Source organism: Hipposideros armiger, unplaced genomic scaffold, assembly GCF_001890085.2.
Source record: "Hipposideros armiger isolate ML-2016 unplaced genomic scaffold, ASM189008v1 scaffold_53, whole genome shotgun sequence".
Taxonomy (NCBI): Eukaryota; Metazoa; Chordata; class Mammalia; order Chiroptera; family Hipposideridae; genus Hipposideros; species Hipposideros armiger.
The window spans coordinates 482,016-501,033 of NW_017731403.1; the positions used below are offsets into that span (position 1 = coordinate 482,016).

Below are 19,018 nucleotides of genomic sequence, written 5' to 3' on the forward strand. Positions count from 1 at the left end.
GACTCACGGCAGCCCAGCTCCAGGTTGAGCTTTTGTTCAGCATCTTAGCTGTGGAGGGCAGTGTCACTGGCCCTCATATGTGGGATCCTAACCGGTGCCCTCTGGCATCCCAAGCCAGTTCTTAACCATTGCGCCATTCGGCCGGCCCAATACTTTTCTTCTGTATAGAACATGATCTGTTTTCTTTCCATCAAAGTCGGCTCTTCCTCCAAACACTTACTATGCTTGTCTTAGAAGACATTAATATTTCTGCACTTAATTATTTTAAGATTTCATCATTGGAAGTTTTCATGAGCAACATTTTGCAAACTTGAAATTATCCATTAAGACTATTACAGACTCCATCCAAGTCAGAAGTTTGTGACTATTATTGTTTAGGAGTTTTCCGTGTTGATAAGTTTGAGATCTTGCTTTAGTGTTAAACTTTGTCATCTTATATCAAAAGGTATACGTTTCCAACTGTTCATGCTCACTCCATTGTGTCTTTCCAGGTGCCCAGGAAAAGACAAACTTGGAAGTCATTATCCTGGTCGGCACTGCTGTGATTGCCATGTTCTTCTGGCTACTTCTTGTCATCGTTCTACGGACTGTTAAGCGGGTAACAAAATAATTTCTCTTCTATCTCATGCACATTGGTTTTCATGATTAATGAAAGCTGACTGGGGCTGTTTGAATTGTTTCTTCCCATTATTATTGGCTCAATGGGCACAGTTTATTTCAATACAATAACATTCTTGCCCACTTTCTTTTGGCTGGATCACTAGGCTTTAATTGATAGAAGTTGCTAGAGGAGAAAAGGATTTAGACTGCCTAGTGTAATTAAGATTTAAGAGCTTAATTCTGAGCTCATGTGGGAGTTGAGGGGACACTGGAAACAGGCTTATAATAGGACTACTGTCAAAGTCCATGAGTTTTATTTGGAAATGAGACATCAGGAATGGGGCAGCCATCAAAACAATAACAAGTACACAAAACAATAGCCAAACAACAGAGTGTGTGTGATTTAAAGGAGTAATGCCTTCCAGGCCAATGGAGGGGAGCTGAAGACAGGCTACTTGTCCATTGTCATGGACCCAGATGAACTCCCCTTGGATGAACACTGTGAACGCCTGCCTTACGATGCCAGCAAATGGGAATTCCCCAGAGACCGGCTGAAACTAGGTGTGTTTTCAAGTGATAGTAATTTGATACTGGGTGTACCAGGTCATCTCTTTTTCCTTGAGGATGGGGAAAAATCTAGTCTATTCAAATGTTGAATTCTGGATGAGCAATATTCACTCCATCTCTTGAATTTGAGAAATCATCTTTTTTAGTCACTTAGATGTCGGATCCCTTATAACCATGGAGAGTGAAAGGGGAGATATTAAATAATTAAACTGGGCCAAGGGAGTAAACTGTACTGTTCATGTTAAACAGGGATGTATGGTCACCCTACATACCTGGAATCTCTACACATCCCTTTGGTGGTGTAGTAATCCAAGTCTATTTTGTTGCTGCTGTCCTTGTTGACTGTAGGTAAGCCTCTTGGCCGTGGTGCCTTTGGCCAAGTGATTGAAGCAGATGCCTTTGGAATCGACAAGACAGCAACCTGCAAGACAGTGGCCGTCAAAATGTTGAAAGGTAAAAGCAAAATTATATGGTGATATATCCCTTTATCTGTTCCATTGAGTCTTTAAACATGATGAAGGCTTGTATACTACTATCTAAGCATGCAGTCAGCCTATATACCTTTGTGCAAATTGGAAAACTGTTCCTTTTTTATAGCCTCATGCGAAGGTGCACAGACAGGCAAAGTTGGGGGTGGGTTTCAGCACCCCCATTCCTACTTTCCCACCTTGCCCTGGGGGGTCCTTGTGCAGGGCACAATTTGTACAACTGTACTTAGTGGCCTGGCTATAGGTAAAGAAAAAAATATTGGTTATATCAACGTTGTTTTTCAGCATATTATGGTGCATTTGTAAGATAATTTTAGACCATCCAGGAATATGAAAAGAAATTTGATGTAATAAGTCAAAACAGCAGAGTACAAAAACAGCATGTTCCCTAGACTTAGAGTATATATAAAAGATTTCACATATGAAAAATACTATGCAAAATAAGAATGTTTGTGCTAGGAAAAAAAGATTTTTTGGGTGATATTTAAAAAAATTAAAAGCTTTATAACCAATTGTTAATCTTAATAGTAATGGAATTCTGGTTTTGCCATTTTATTGGGTTATCGGAAGAGTCATGATGCATTTTTGCAGTGAAAAACAGAAAAAATACGTCATGACTTTTCCAACAACCCGATAATTTGGGGAGGTGGTGCATGTAGAGCTCTTTACTCCAATTGTGATGTGCTTTCATTGAAGGAGACGATGCTACCTACCTTTTGCCAATAGGTCTTGTGCATTTCAAATCCATCTCTGTCCTTTTGCCTATTCTCCCTTGTGGCAAAGCGGATATGTAATTTTGATCTGGCTCAGGGGTCAGCAAACTGAGGCTTGTGAGCCACATGCGGCTGTTTGGGTACGTACATGTGGCTCTGAAGTAAAATTGAAAATGAAAATAAAACTATCATAGTTTCATTTATACAATTTTTAAAGGATATTATTCACATAATGATCATTTCATTATGGCTCTAGAATAATTTTTAAATTGTTGTGAGGGACAGGATTGGCTCTTCTGTCTCGAAAGTTTGTCCATCCCTGATCTGGCTCATCAGGATCTGAAGGTGTGGACTGTGTCTGGATTATAGGGAAATGTACTGGTCGATACTGGATCAAACTCAGAGCCTTAGCCTCATCAGCTTCGTGTGCCAACTGGCCTTGCCAGCTGGCCCTTGTTAAGTTTCCTGCTCGGCACAGATTGGCGGGAACTTCAGCATAGCTTCTAATGCATGAGGATATTTAATACATGGTGTTGCTTCCTTATGAGGAAGGACTGAAATAATCAGGCCCTAAGAAATATAGTAAACTTGATACATGAAAATCCAATTTTGTAAAAGAAGAAAATCTGGGCATGATTCCATTTGCAGATGCATTCTCCACTTTGCAAAAGACTTCACAATGGATTTCTTTAAATACCAAACATTCTGGGTGCACTTAAACTAAGAATTTGGTTTAGAATTAGAAAATGATTTGTACTTGACTTTTAGGGGAATGCACCTAGTCTGTAAATTAGGCTACAGTTGTATTGTCCCTGGAGAGTAAGTTGCATAGATGCGTCAATCTTCCTAAGGTAATGCCCACATTTATGATTTCCCTCTTTTCCCTGTATTTGTAGAAGGAGCAACACACAGTGAACACCGAGCCCTCATGTCCGAACTCAAGATCCTCATCCATATTGGCCACCATCTCAATGTGGTCAACCTTCTAGGTGCCTGTACCAAGCCAGGGGGTGAGTATCTGTGGATGGTTCTGGGTGCCTGATTTGGGCATATGCTTCTCTGCTGGTATTTGAGGGAAACCACTCAACTGCCATGGCCTTGATTTCCTTAACTTAAGATACTTAGTTATAAGTATTCTTAGATATAATTGTATTTCATGGAGGTTAAATGGGCACTATAAATTAATTTTAGAACTTCCTGTGAATTGAAAAAATGTCACATTGTTATAATACAGTTTGCTACTTGTATAATAGGTGTTCAGATGAGAAAAGTAAACTTCTTAGAAAACTTGAAAGCAGAAGACCTTAATAATAGATCCCCCCTGAAATGGAGTCATCTTCAGTGATTGTGTTGAAAAGCATCTGGGCGGGTTTTCTTTTTAAATTTTGTGAGTCTTGTGTAATTGCCTTTTGGAAAAAGAAAAGCTACAATGTAAGGGGATGGTGACCAGCAGATTTCTATGATCCTGTCCCCAAGGAAAGGTTGTAGCCTCTTCTTTGATATTTTCTGGTTTAAAAATATATTTAACACTTAGTGAGAGACATGAGGGAAGACACAATTTCCTTTCTTGACATGCGCTGTCTGCAGGTCCACTTATGGTGATCGTGGAATTCTGCAAGTTTGGAAACCTATCAACTTACTTAAGGAGCAAGAGAAATGAATTTGTCCCCTACAAGGTATGCTATTGCCTAACTGAACTCTGGCTACATTGTAAAATGGAGGAAAACTCAAAGCAGTACAGGTTAATTTTTTTCATGAAAATTCTGTGAAGAACTCGTGAGGAATCTTCTCACATTACCTCTTGGCTGTCATAATGTCCTCTTTAACCTTCTGGGGGATATATGCTTCTCATGTTTTATTTTTGTGACTTTAATCTACTGAACCATCATAGATGGTGCCTGAAAAGAGAAGAAGGTAGGGGTGATTAAGGGAAGAACGAAGAGAAGGAAAGTCCTGGATTATTCTCTCTCTCCATTAGTTATATTTGGCCCTTTGGAATATAAACCCCTCTGTATAGAACACCCAAATGTTGAAAGTGTGTCTGTGTGAAACTTGAAGCAAGGCATTTATCTCTTTAGGCTAAAGAAGGAGCTAGGCTTTATGGAAGAAAACCTATTATGTAGAACACTTGCCCAAAATTTCAGCCCAGAGACTGCCTGATCTTGACATTGATGTCCTTCATGTCTACCTTTCAATAGTTACAATCATTTCCAAAGTTTACTATATTTTAAACATTCCTTTTGTATTGAAGGAGTTTGTTTTTCACGCGTTTCCTCATAGACCAAAGGGGCACGATTCCGTCAGGGGAAAGAATACGTTGGGGAAATCGCCATGGATCCTAAACGCCGCTTGGACAGTATCACCAGTAGCCAGAGCTCAGCCAGTTCTGGATTTGTTGAGGAGAAATCCCTCAGTGATGTCGAGGAGGAGGAAGGTACCACCATTGCTTCTTCTGCACTTCACACATGCTCTTGCAGAAACAGACAAGGTGACAGGGTGTTACAAAGAATTCTGCCACAGGAAAAGCCTAACGCTACCTAATATTTGAAAGAAACCTGAATTTCTAAACTTCCTCTATTGAGTCTCCCCAAAGGTGAAGTGTGAAAGCTCTAAAGAAGCAGCGGGTTAAGCAGTAAGACAAAGCCTGGCTAGCCTGAGAAATCTTGGTACCTGGGGAGAGAGCTAAATAGTCAGCAACTATCAAACCAAAGCTCTTAAAATACTGGTTGAGCATTTATTATCAGGAGAGGCTCAGCACTGTGTTCCGGAAGGGCAAAAGACGCTCTGGTGGCTGGTCAGCCTCCCCATCGCCTAAGCATTGCGTACTTCACCAGCACACCAGGAGTCTTTCAGTTAATAGTGCCCAACCTTCTCCGAGGCAGTAGAGGGGCCATCTGTTGTTTCTCCCCCATCCCTAAGTCTTCCTTCCAGCCATACTTCCTCAGAAGAGTCTTGGTAAATACACTTTTCTTTATCCAGTTATGCTACCAATGATATTTTAGGGCCTTTATGAGTGGAGCTGCATTTCCAGTCTAACGTCTTCTAGGTCCAGTATACACTATAGATCTGCTTCCCTCCAAAGGAGCAGAGGGAGCTCCGTGGATGTAGACGTGGGGCTTCCTGACGTCTGGCTCCTCTTGAGACATGAGTTTAGAAGAATCTAATCATGAAATAGTGGAGGAAAACTCGCTTCTGTTTCCCTTGACATGAGGCCATAGATAGTGCTGAAATCTGACTTCTTTCCCTTAGAAGTCCAGCAGGCAGTGTGAGTCTGGAATGTGGTCTAAAAGAGCATGGGGAGGTTGTCTAAACCTCATGTAATTGGACCCACACTGATGGAGCCATTTCTGCTCCATTCTTCTCTCTCACAAAATGGCAGCCAGTGAGCTGAACACACAAAGGATGGAGGTAGTAAATTGGAATAGAAAGAGTGTTGGCCTAGAATTGTGCCTCCATTTCTTCATTTGGACATTGAAGGGGTTTCACTAATTGTTCACTGTTAGCCTTCTACCCCTAAGCAGAAAAAGTCATTGAGAAAACTGTTGGAAGCCGTTTTAATACTTACAAGGTTATCACAATTGAATTTTCATTTACTTTGGTATTTGTCTCCAGGAAAGAAGCCATATCTTACCCAACTAAAGTTAAGAGATCATGTTGAAACACCCATTAATGTCTTAGTGTTTATTTGTATCAGTTGAATGAAAGTAAATAGTACCAGTTTACGTAAATTCATCTTTCTCTTGATGTTTGGGTCATCTCTCATTTGTATTTTCGAAGGAAAAAAGCATCCTCACAGGCCAGATTTCATGTGTTTACAGGACTTTCTCAGCTTGAAAGTGAGAGAAGTAAATATATTTCTAGTATTTTTAGTTATCCGTTAATTATCCATAGATTATAGTTTGACCTTTGGCCTTTGTCCCAGGATAAAGCCTGGAGAGAAAAGAATCAATGACCCTGAATATTGTTGTTTTATTTTTAGAGCTCTTCATATAAAACTATTGTTTACCCCTCTGGGTAAATGAAAAAAACAAAAACAAAAACCAACAACAGCTTAAAATAACAAGTCTGAAAAAGTTGTCTTTCACCCCGTTAAATCTTACCTCCATTCTGCCTCCTGCATTTGCTCATTCAGTTTGGCTGAAATGGAAAAACCAATATTTTTGCTAATGGATATAATGAATTCTAATAATACTGGTATTCAGCAAACTTGTAGAAGATAGAGGCATTTTCTATATGCTTCTATTTCCTGAAATGTAACCCCCACATTTTAAAATAAAGAATGCTCTTAGAAACAAATAGTGAAAATAACTGATCTTGGTCCTCCTGCATCTTCTGACAGTTTCTGAAGATCTCTACAAGAACTTCCTGACCTTGGAGCATCTCATCTGTTACAGCTTCCAAGTGGCTAAGGGCATGGAGTTTTTGGCATCACGGAAGGTAAGACAGCTCAAGGGGAAATAATGTATCTCTTCAGATCACAGATTTGGAAGTAAGTTGTCCAGTGCCAGGCACTAGTGTTTTTTGAGGACTGTACTTCATTCACCACTCTGGAGCTATTAGAAGAGCTCTGTTGGGGAGACCCATTTCTGTTAATGAAGGGAGTTTAAGCACTTCATGAAATGAATTCATTTGATAAATCCTTATTGAGCATTTACCAAGAGCAGGCAGCCTTCTAAGCACTAAGGATACTGTGTGAACAAACAGGCAAAACTCTCCAGCTTCATGGAGTTTATATTCTGGTGGGTAGAGCAAACAGTAAATACTATCAATAAGTGAAATACGTAGTAGGTTAGATGGGAGTAAGAGCTATGGGGAAAGAAAGCAGAAAAGGATTATAGAGCACATAGGAGTGGTACGCTTGTGCATGCATATGCTCTTATGTTTGTGTGCATCAATTTTCAGTTTTTAAAAAAAGTGCACATGCACGGAAGGCTTTATAAGAATGTGACATTTGAGTAATAACCTGGAAGAGGTAAGGGACCAAGCCTTGAAGATATCTTGGTGTGAGAGAATCTATTTTTAATTTATTTTACATTCATCAAGAAGTATTTGTTAGTAGTATAATTAGAAAGCAGGAAGGACAGGCTTTGGATGAGAGCAATTAAAGCAGCTAAAATTAGAAAAGTAGGCCAAACAAAGGCTGAGGTGCGGACGTGACAAGTTACAAATATTCCAAAGGCTGTAAACACCACAGAGGGAGCAAGGTTGGTTGAAGTCTCACCCCTCTGGAAAGGATAAAATTGATGGTTTGACATTAAACAAGAAAAATTGAGATTTAGTTTCAAGAACAATTATCAGTTAACAAAATGCATTTGCAGCAACTTACTGGGGGAAGAAAGATTTAAAGTATTTTTTGTTTGTTTGCTTGTTTGTTTGTTTGTTTTGCTTTCTAAATTAGGGTGAAGTCCCTAACCCAGTTTTTTTTCCTGAAGTTTAAAACTCATCATAGCTTTCAGAGCTTTAGGATCTCAGATGTTTTTGCCAGGGGCTCTTGTCTTTTTTCTCCCATGGGCAAGGGAGAGAAATAAAGTCTTACAGGATTTTCCCAAAGAGAAAGGCCCTTTGCCCCTCTTGGAGATTTTGATTTTTAAAAATTATTTTATTAAGTCCATGCCGTTTCATCAGGGTTCCTTTCAGTGACTGGGAAGGGAATGGGGAGGGGAGATTCTTTAACTTCCCTTGCATCTCCCAGCTGATTTATTGAATACCACCTGCGTTGTTGGGCTAAAAATGGAAGCTCTTAGGTTGGGAAGAAAGTAGGACGGGCTGTCTGTATTTTGGAATCTCCTGTCTTGTTCATTCATGCTAGGTAACGTACTTTTGAATATGCCTCATTCAGAGGAAAGTGCTACAAGATGCGAGGTGCAGGGTGGTCAGTAATGCTTGGCTCATGTGGTCACTTCTACACTGATGTAAGAATTGACTTCTCATCTAAACCTTCCATTCATTTCTCAACGTTCCTGAGACTCTGATTCTCTCACAAGTGTACCAGGTGGAGTAAAGCCTGCTTAGTGGTATAAAGTTGGGGAGTATAGACAAGGGAGAAACTGGGGAGCAGAAAAGAATAGAAGGAAAGCCAAGGAAAATTGGTTTTCCTTTTTAGTGCACCAGAGACTCTAGAGAACTAGTGAGAAGCTGAACTTGCTTTAATAGACCTTTATGATAAGTCTATACTTTGAAAACAGGATGAGCCCCGTGGGGAATTGTTTATTAGAGCCAGTCCAGCTTTAGTTACATATGGAATGGGGAAACCAACAAAGGGCACCAAACCAGTGAAAGCCCCTTGTTTCTGATTTCCGTGCATTCATTCAAAATAAGTCCCATTCTGGGGCCTCCCGTAGAATAACATGTTTTAACCGTATATGGAGCCAGGCAAAAGGGATGTGTGGATGTGACCAGAAACACATTCTTAATTGTGTCCAAGAGAAGTCTATTTATGACTCCCTCATCATACTATAACTTAATTATTTAACTCCAAAGTCTGGGACTGTTTATGGAATAAGCAGATGTGTGTCTCAACAAAACTCAGACTTTTTCCTCAAGTGTTGATAAAAGATATTAACCCAGTGCTTGTTAATCAGTTGGTTTTCTGATGTGGGTTTTTGTTTTTTTTAAAGCATGAAGTCACAACAGATGTAGAAAAGATCAGCTGTGCTGAGACCTAATGCACACATGATTCTTTTTGCAGTGTATCCACAGGGACCTGGCAGCACGAAATATCCTTTTGTCGGAGAAGAACGTGGTTAAAATCTGTGACTTTGGCTTGGCCCGGGATATTTATAAAGACCCAGATTATGTGAGAAAAGGAGATGTAAGTTTCAAAGATGAACCCAGTGATCTATTAAGCTACAGAATTCAAGCACCTCTTAGCAAGCTTCAGGACCTGTGTTCAGGAGCAAAGGAAGTGTTTTTCTTTAGATATTTGCTAAGCTGGGTTCTGATTCCTTGTCTCCTACCCTTTTAGGCACGCCTCCCTTTGAAATGGATGGCCCCAGAAACAATTTTTGACAGAGTGTACACAATTCAGAGCGATGTGTGGTCCTTTGGTGTCTTGCTCTGGGAAATATTTTCTTTAGGTAAGTCACTTCTCTTGGCCCCTCCACCCAGACCTTCAATAGAATGATAAAAGTCAGTGGCCTCCATATACCTTTTCCTCTCTTGTAGTAGACCTTTACTGGGGGAAACTTTTTTGGAAGCTTAGGATTGTAAAATAAAATAATTAAAAAAATTAAAAAATAGACAAATAAAGAAAAGATCTATAGGTGATGAGGATGTTCAAGAATCAGGCTCATCTGGGGCTTTATAAGAGAAAATGAAGTCAAATAACATCCCAGTCCTGTTTTTAATCTAGGTGCTTCTCCATATCCTGGAGTAAAGATTGATGAGGAGTTTTGTAGGCGATTGAAAGAAGGAACTAGAATGAGAGCCCCTGATTATACCACACCAGAAATGTAAGACTTTAAAAATATTTTTGTAGTCTCTCTCTTTGCTCACAAGATTCTCCCTGCCTGGAAGACTTGGCATTATATACACCTTTGTGGCTCCGTTTATGTCCTTCTTCCTTGCAGTCCTTCCTTGATAATGTCAAGCACAGTCATCTCTTCTTCTTGAAATAATAGCATTTTATCTATACCAACCAGTTTGTTTTCATTACATGTTGATTTACAGTTTCCTTTTCTGTACACACTTGATGCTCCAAGTGTAGAGGAACATTAAGTGCCTTATGTATCCCTTTTTAGCATTTTGGCTCATGGTAGACTCTTTGTAAATGTGTACTCGTTCAAGTGCTTATTTTCAGCATTGGATCAGGAGGAAAGAAGGTGTTAATGACATCAGTGTTTTGCTTCTCTAGGTACCAGACCATGCTTGACTGCTGGCATGGGGAGCCCAATCAGAGACCCACGTTTTCAGAGTTGGTGGAACATTTGGGAAATCTGTTACAAGCTAATGCTCAGCAGGTGTGTGACCTCCATCCAAGAAGCTTCTACAAAGAGTACCTAGATATCAAGGGCTCCTCTACTGCCTAGATCTTCTCATGGTCACCATGCTATCCTCTCAGCCATTGAATAAGGAGCCATTTTCTTCCAGATCTTAGCAGTAATGATTTTCTAAAAGTTGTAATTACCCTTTTAGATAGACGAGATCCTAATTCATAACCTGGGAGCAGACCACTCTATTCCTACCAATGTATCTTTTTGTTAAGTCTTCAGATGCTCTTCTAAAGTAAAAATAACAACATTAAGCTAGTTGATCCACAAAATATCAACAATGATGGAATTTCAAGGAATTTTTAATACATCCTGCAAACAAAAACGCATCTGAACCCTGTAAAATAGATGGCTTTTTGTTTGTTTGTTTTGTTTTTTGTAAATATCAGGCCACCTTAACTTCCATTTTAGATTTTAGCATTTACTACGAGAAAGTTATTTAATCTCCAGTCAATACCTCTTACTACAGTGAGTGGAAGCCAATTTCCTCCTGCTTTTCTTTTGAACAGCTGGGGGACAATGGGTCAAATATGTTTTTATCATAAACCTTCCTAACATGTAAAGGCATCATACTGCCCTTTATTTCTTTCTTTTGATGAAATGGTGTTAAATCGTGCAACCCTTTTTTAGAAGATCCATTTTCCTGCACATTATTGCTTTTCTCTCAACCGTCATCAGTTTTCCCATTGCCTTGAAATGTAGCGCCTAAAATTGGATAGTGCATCCCTTAAAAGACTTGCCTGGTGGAGCTCTGTGTGTTCTGCTGCTGCACCTGTGACCATAGCCTACTTCATCTTTGCTGTAGCCACAGTGCTGTGTGTCCCCTTCCCCATCGTGTTATTCATGAACTCCTTCAATATAGTTTCACGTACACATACCTTTCAAGTGCCCTTTTGGTTTGGACAAGCCATTTTTAATGTTGTCTTAAAGTGTTGCATTCAGATATAAAGGCAACATACCCCATAACCAAGAAGCCCCCGTGGCTTTTGTTTTTCATGGAAAGGCCCTTGAAGGACTGAAGTCATAACAATAGCACTCTGTGTTTATTGTTTCAGGATGGAAAAGACTACATTGTTCTTCCGATATCAGAGACTTTGAGCATGGAAGAGGATTCTGGACTCTCTCTGCCTACCTCACCTGTTTCCTGTATAGAGGAAGAGGAAGTGTGTGACCCCAAATTCCATTATGACAACACAGCAGGAATCAGGTACTGTATATGGCCAACATCCACTTGCGCGGGGCCTCAAGGTCATCTTGGGGAGCGGAGTGGAAGGAAGACACATTATAAAACTGCAGCATCCCACTTCCACATTTAACCGGAGCCCTGAGACTAATATAAAGGGAAATGCTCCTTGAAGAGGGCCGGGGTAGGTGTGTTTCCTCCCATCTGTAGCCCACATTGCTGCCATAGCTCTTCCTTTCAGAATACTCAGCCCTGCAGCTGCAAATAGCTGGAATGCCACAGTTTGTTAATCTCCAGAAAAAGAGACCAATTTTACAAAGACATCTGCATTTAAATTATCCCCATGTACTCTTTTATTAATGTGAATTGAATGGCTTAGGAAAGATTCAGGAAGGAAGAGTTCTGTGCATATATGACAACACACTTACGCCTCTGGGGCTAGGATACAGTATGCCATGGGATGTGCCCTGAATTAGACTGGACAGCACATCTTCCAAAGCCCCACCCAAGTCTGATTTTGAGCATTTTATTTGCATAATGGGACTTCTGGGCTTATTTAAAACACATGCACTGCAGTCCCTTCCTGAGTTGTAAAGGGATTCTGAAGGCAGCTCTCTTTTTTCTCTCTCCCAGCACCTGTGCATAAGGAAAGAGTTGATATGGTTTTCTACAGTATGATATTAAGATTGCCATTTACTAAGCCCGGAACTGCTTCCTTTTGCTTTGTTTCTTTTCCCACCCCGTTGGGTGTTTTCCTCCTGTAACTGGACCCTCCGACAGTGTGAGCCCAGGCTGCCCTCTTGAGTGTGCTGTGGCTGCAGGGAGGGGCATGGAGCTCCAGCACTTGGGCAGGTTGCCAGGTAGCAGGTGAGGAGGCACCCTGGACAGTTTGGTCCACAGAGTCACACAGGGCAGCAGGAATTCTGCTCTGAGAGAGAAGAAAGCTCAGAGTGGTTGGAAGGCCAACAAGTGAACTGCCATTCCTTTTGTGTCAAGAACTTTAGGCATTTTTAAAAGAACTTTCCCTTATATTATCAGATTTTGCCCACGTGAGAACTCTCAGTATTAGGCAAGGAAGAGACTGTTATCTTTTTTTGGATGTAGATGTTGAACATGAGACTCAGAGTAATTACCTGGGGGAATACACTATTGTGATTCAAGACCCAGATTTTGAGTCACACAGAAGTGGCTTGGTCTCCCAAGTCAGCCTCTTAGCAGCTGTGTGACCTGGAGCTGATCTTCACTGAGACCCAAGCGAGGTCACTGGTGTTGTTGGAAAATGATTGTTTTGAGAATTACTAGTATCATGCCTTTCTAAGTACCTGGCACTTGGGGAGCACTTAAAAATGATAGCTCTTACGTGAGCTGCTTAAAATTACATCCCAGTATGAATCCAGTTCCTCTGACATCTCAGTGCTGTTTTTTTTCCCCACACCAAGAAGGGGCCCTCAGAGAGAAAGAGTAATGAAATGAAAGCCTGTACAGTTCCACTCCCACGTTAAAAAAGTCCTGTTCAAGTTCGGCTGGCTTTCTGATGTGGTAATTATTCCCGTAACACTATTGCCTTCTCCTTTATCAGAAAGCCATTTGATCATGAACTCTATTCCTTGGGTTTTCTGTGACCAGGTGGAATGAGGACCCAAGTCAGCAGCACTTTGGCTCGCTTGGGCGCTTTGCACATGGTGTTAAGAGTCGATGAAGTCATGCTTGTGTAATAGATGTGCCAAATGCAGTGCTGGATTTAAGACAGGGCTGCTAACATTTATCCCCAGAAGTGTGGACAAATGTGACACCACACTTCGAACACAGGCCTGGCTTCTATTTTCTGTCTGTGATTTTTTGAATTGGCCTTTCCAGTCCAGTTTCTCTTTTATCCAGCCATAATTTGAAAAATAAAATAGAAATTGGAATCTTTTGTCTGCATCGCCTCCCAACCCCCTCCACCTTTCCCCCTTTTATAAAAATAAGACTCCACAGTCACATTTTAATCATCAGGGTTCAAAAGAAAGGCAGAATGGAGGCACCTGCACACAGCACACTTCATTTTGATGCTCTCTGTGGTTCTGCTTCCCTGGGGAGAAAGAGATGAGACTGGGGTACCTCTCAGCAGACTTGTTTTTTCCTCTTCCACATTTCCAGTCAAGTAGAAAAGCCAACGAGTCTTTCTCACTTGCTTCTCCCTTATAATTTTCAATCCCATTGCAGTATAAATAGAGCTGGACAGAGACATCACTGTGGGAGCCAGACTCATGATTTTTTGCCTGGTTAAAAAAATATGTGTTCAGCATTCATTTCGAGAGAGGCTGAGAAGTGGGTGGGGGACGGGTGAGGAGGAAGGACCACCAGTGTCTAGACTTAGCTTTGTCTCTCATGTTCCCTGCGGATCAGCTCTGGCCCCAAATTTGTATGCTTCCAGCAAGAAAACACATATTAATTGCACTCATTTTTCTCTGAAGGTAGTTTGGGGGCCATCTGTGGTTGCTGCATCATTTCCTCTGGGGGTTTCCCCTCCCACTCCAAGCAGCTTATCAAAGATTTCATTTCAATTCTCTCTCCAAGAAAGGTCACAGCACATACCGTTTTCTTCATTTTAGCCAATTGTTAGTAATGACTAAATGCTCCTTGTAGATCGATGCCTGGGACAGCTTGCTGGCTAGATGTTCCTGAATTTGGCTCTGATATTAGACAACTTGAAGTAAAACTGTCCTTTCCTCACCTTTTGTCTATCTCACACCCCATATACCCCCTCTCCCCACCCCTGCCACCACACAGTTAGTGCACACATGGGAGAGAACTGCGTTGTGCATATACTAGGTGCTTAACAAAAACTTGAACAATCATGTCCACTGCCCCCTTCTTCCGTTTCCTTCCTGATGCTTCTCCAAGGGAGTCCATGTGGAGTAACGTTAAACAAACAAACAAAAGAAAACAACTCCCACCCCCTCCCCCCATTAGCTTTAGTGTCTGAGACCAAAGTTTGAGTTTCAGTTCTAGTCATTTCTTCACTAAGCCTTAGCTTCCTCATCTCCAAATGGGAAATTTTTTAAGAAGCCATTTTGTAATTTTGTGAGGGACAGATGTAACAATATCCATGAAAGTGGTTTTTTAACTGTGAAGGGCCATGCAATTCTTGAAGTTGTTGAGCTCAGAAGTCGAGGAGCTCTCCTTGTTAAGGCAGCCACATTATTGCCCAAGCTCACCACCTCTAGTTGATTCTATATCCCAGATACCTCTGGAATCTGCCTGCTTCTCTATACCCTGTGAGCATCACCTTTCTATAGTCAGGCCACCCTTCTTTCTCTCAGAGAAGTGGACTTGCCCCCTCATTGGTCTTACTGCCTCTGGTTTTACCCTCCTCAACCCAGTCACCTTTGTAAAAGGCATGTCTGACCTGGTCAATCTCATGGTTAAAATCCTTCAGTGATTGTTCATTGCCCTTAAAATAATAATCCAAATATTCCAGTTATGTGATTTTGGACAAGTTCCTTAACCTTTCTATGCCTCAGTTCCTCCTCTGAAGTTGGGATAATAATATCCACCCCTAGAGAGTTAGTATTTGTGAAGATGCCACAAGATAATGAATGACTGACGAGCATTTAGCACAGTGCCTGGCACATGGGAGATTCTCAATAAGGGACTCCTGAATGAGTGAGTGAATGAATGATTGACCCCGCTACCAGTAGTTTTCAGTAGCCGCCACTTTTAGGGACTGGACTTAGGAGAAGTGGGCTTTTCTCCTTCCAAGTCTATCGTGTCCTCTTTCTTGTGGAGTTTTCTGAGTCACTGGTAAACCTCATTCTCTCCTCTCTGTAGGGAGAGGAACCAGCCTCCTGGAGTAAGGGAGGGAGACTCGGTTTCCATTCTTCTCCTTTGGCCCAAGTGTGTTCTCATTCCACTTGGCTACAGAAAACACAAGGCATAGCTAACACGTGCAGAGGGCTGCCTATGGTGGGAAGTACACTAGGATAAGAAGAAAGTGAATGTGCTGTCCCTCCCTGTGCAAAGGACTTCCCTTCTCTCCACTTAGGCAGTGGGGGATTTTACCCAGATCACTCAGACTCAAAAGCCACAGGGCGGGGCAGGCGCATGCCCAGGGAGCAGTGATGTGTTGCCTGACAAGTCCTATTTTTTGGGCTCCTGAAGGAAACGGGCACCCTTTAGAATTCAAAGGAGGAAAACAAGCGTTGATTGATAAAGCATCATTCTTAGAACACTTACCACCCACCATTTATCACCTCATTCATCCGTCTGAGGGAGGGAGGGAAAGCCAGTGCCAGTGCAGTTTAAAGATGGGGCAACAGAGGCATAGAAATATTTATGACTTTCCCAAGGTTGTGCTGTCACTGGTGGATTTTGAAACAGAGTATCTTGTGACTCTTGTACCACTGCCCTCCCCTAAGACCAGCAACTCTGTGGGCTGAGAACAGGAAGTAGTGTGGCACAGCCCCCTTTCCTATGTACATACTAAGCCTCTGTTACATGTAGACAGAGGAGGGTGTCTTCAGATCCTACTGGGTTCGGTATCCTATAGTGAGCTTCAGTGAGAGCTGCAGGTATGTCCTCTGACCATCTTTCATTGAATGGTCACTCTTTGGGCATTATCTAGAAAAACTTTCCTTGGAGATGGCCAAAAAGATGTGAGACACTCAGTAATATATTGAGAACTCAATGGAGGAATTGCACACAATCAGGAAGCCAAACAGAAGGCAGTTGATCACTTAGTTTGCTGTTGTTGTCTTTAGTCCAGGCTCTAGACCTCAGAAGTATGATTCAAAGGAACAGGGGATCATCTAGGCCCCTCAGTTATATTATACTTTTAAATGGACTTTCACAGGAAATTAAGCCTTCGATGTGTGCTAGCAGAGAAAGATTTTTGTTTTGTTTTTCTTTTTCCAAAGGATGTTTTGAAGGTTGCTATTAAACTTGTGGTTGAAAGATAATGAACTTAGGTATCACTTGTGGTATCTGCAGCCAAATATACCACCACTAAAATATAAATATTTGTTCTCTTGCAGTCAGTATCTGCAGAACAGTAAGCGAAAAAGCCGGCCTGTGAGTGTAAAAACATTTGAAGATATCCCAATGCAAGAACCAGAAGTAAAAGTAATCCCAGATGTAAGTACATCTTTTAAAAATAGGCTTAGAAATAATACAAAGGATGAAACATTAGTTATATAAATATTAGCCTAAGCATTAGAATCTTGGAGCCTCATTATCAGGCTTTCCTTGAGGGTCTGTGTCATGGGGTTATTATTGAAATGGAATTTATTGGGCCCCCTTGATTTGTCCATAAGTAAAGCCCCTGGTCCAAGGTTCAAGATAATCTTGCATCATGCCCAATTCTGCTCAACTGTAAGTAGTATCATTGTGAAGAGAGGGATGGAAATGGGCTTCTCAGCTTCTTCTTCGTAAATTCCTCTCTTCTTCCTGGCCTGGGTCTATTTCTAGGAAGCAGTTGCTTCCTCTTGCAGCTTGCAGTTTCTGGCTATGACACCTTTACCTCCCTCTGCAGAACATTGAAATGTGTTGTCTGATAGATGGGTTAAGAAATCGGTTTAAATAAGTAGTTGGTCAGTGTACACACTTATCAACTGTGCCATCTCATTGTCTCTTAAAAAGGACAACCAGACCGACAGCGGTATGGTCCTTGCGTCAGAAGAGCTGAAAACCTTGGAAGACAGAACCAAATTAGCTCCATCTTTTAGGTAAGGCTTAGCCAAATAGAAAAGACAAATCAAAAGAGGAATTTTTGGAAGGAATTTAGGACATTCAATGTAGGTGCAGAGTTTTCGCTTTTTGTGTTTTTGTTGATTTGACAAATTTGCATCAACCTAACTAAAGAACTGAAATGAATCAAACAAATTAAGTGGCATGTCTAAAAAGAAATCTGAAATTAGAAGACTTGGTCAGTTTTTATGAGAATTATGAATACTAGGGAATTTCTGAGCATATTTATTAAGGTAGGTAGTTTGTATGATACTGGCTAAATAACATAGAGGTCATTCATTGGCTGTGATCTCTAAAATTATTGAGAAGATTAAAATTTTTGTGGACTCTGAAGAATTTTCAAAATTGTACGTAAATGGTGCATCCGTCCTTAAGATGTAGGATATATAAATAAGCCAATATCTATTTGTTTAAGATATTTAAGTTTTATTGACTGAGTTAAGTACTTAATTGTGGGGAAAATACTAAATTTGATTTTGAATATAATTTCCTCTAGGTGGTTCCAGAGTTGTTCTGAGTAGATATAGCTGCTTTTAGCTTAAAAAATAAATGAAAATCTGTACTTACAAGAATATCCTATTATTAAGATAATTCAGGATACACAGTAGTTATTTATTTGCTAGTGGGTTCACTCTCAGTAAGAATAGAGATTTTGATCTACTTATAATCTGTTCTATAAAATGGGAACACCCCTAGGTTATTGAGTGATGCTCATGTTGAAAAAAAATATTAAAATGTGCCATTGTGCGAATTTACTGTTTGCCTTAAACCCATGGTAATAAATTGTGAGAGTCAGTCATATGTTTCATTTATTGATTCAAAATATGCTTTTTTCAGCAATAACTGTGTACCAGGTACTGTGCCATTGCTTGTGACACTAAACTTGTTTTATTGGGGTTGGGTTGAAAGAAATACTGCATTTCTAGTTATTTGAAATAACTTTTAAATCATATACGAGAACAGAGTTAATAAAATCCTTTTTTGCAGTGTTTAACATGAATAATTTAGTAAAACACTTCTTAAGGGGGGAAAAAAAAACCCCACATCTCAGAATGGCTTGAGAGCATGTAAGTCCTAAAGTTTTAGATCAATGCAGCCTACATGGCTAAGCTTTGACATGATTACCATCGGTCATGAATCCACACCACTGAGAACATTCTCTGCTTGCTGCTGAGTGATCCCGGTCCTCAGTCCTTCCAAAGAATGTGGTTTTGATGAGTAAAAAGCAGTTTTTGACATGTCTGGCTCGATTGCACATGCACTTCAACTTATTAAATGTCAATGTTGCTCGAGAACTGTATTAACACCATAACATGCCTTATGATCCCCTAGTTGACAGCGTGGGGAAAGCACCAGTGGACTTTCAGAACATCCCCATTTCCTTTCAGATCGTGAAAGAACCCCTTTGACTTCTATCACTGTATACAAACTTGTCCATCTGCAAGACCATAAAAACGTTCCATTGGTAGGAACCTTTGCATAACTCAGGAGAACGGCCTTTCACGTCATCTCAGACCTGACAGACCTGGACCTGAATAAGAGGACTTATCTGAGACCACTAATTCATGCTCGTACCTGAACATAGGCATTGTCTGAGTAAACCTGATATGTTGATTAACAAGTGGGAGAGAGGAGAGAGATAGGGACTGTTGTTTCCAGGGAAGTTATAGCCAGCATGGGGCTGGGAATGGGGTTAAGGCAACAAGAAAAGAACTGCCTCCTCTCCACCACCTCACTTGATTGCCATTTCTT

At 40.8% G+C, this 19,018-nt stretch overlaps 1 protein-coding gene across 5 annotated transcripts in view; it reads left to right on the forward strand.

Annotated features, from left to right (window-relative positions):
• Nucleotides 1–19,018, forward strand: part of KDR (kinase insert domain receptor) — a 46,215-nt gene that overhangs the window by 22,797 nt on the left and 4,400 nt on the right. For 3 of the 5 annotated variants that reach the window (XM_019640866.1, XM_019640868.1, XM_019640867.1), the window contains exons 16-29: nt 492–598; nt 1,026–1,161; nt 1,516–1,620; nt 3,265–3,378; nt 3,956–4,044; nt 4,649–4,802; nt 6,708–6,805; nt 9,057–9,179; nt 9,333–9,444; nt 9,720–9,819; nt 10,221–10,326; nt 11,412–11,563; nt 16,555–16,654; nt 17,159–17,244. In XM_019640866.1, coding sequence (XP_019496411.1) covers nt 492–598; nt 1,026–1,161; nt 1,516–1,620; nt 3,265–3,378; nt 3,956–4,044; nt 4,649–4,802; nt 6,708–6,805; nt 9,057–9,179; nt 9,333–9,444; nt 9,720–9,819; nt 10,221–10,326; nt 11,412–11,563; nt 16,555–16,654; nt 17,159–17,244 — 1,582 coding nt within the window. Of the gene's footprint in view, nt 1–491; nt 599–1,025; nt 1,162–1,515; nt 1,621–3,264; nt 3,379–3,955; nt 4,045–4,648; nt 4,803–6,707; nt 6,806–9,056; nt 9,180–9,332; nt 9,445–9,719; nt 9,820–10,220; nt 10,327–11,411; nt 11,564–16,554; nt 16,655–17,158; nt 17,245–18,654; nt 19,017–19,018 lie in introns of those variants that run through there. The other 2 variants (XM_019640869.1, XM_019640870.1) reach the window with 2 other exon arrangements.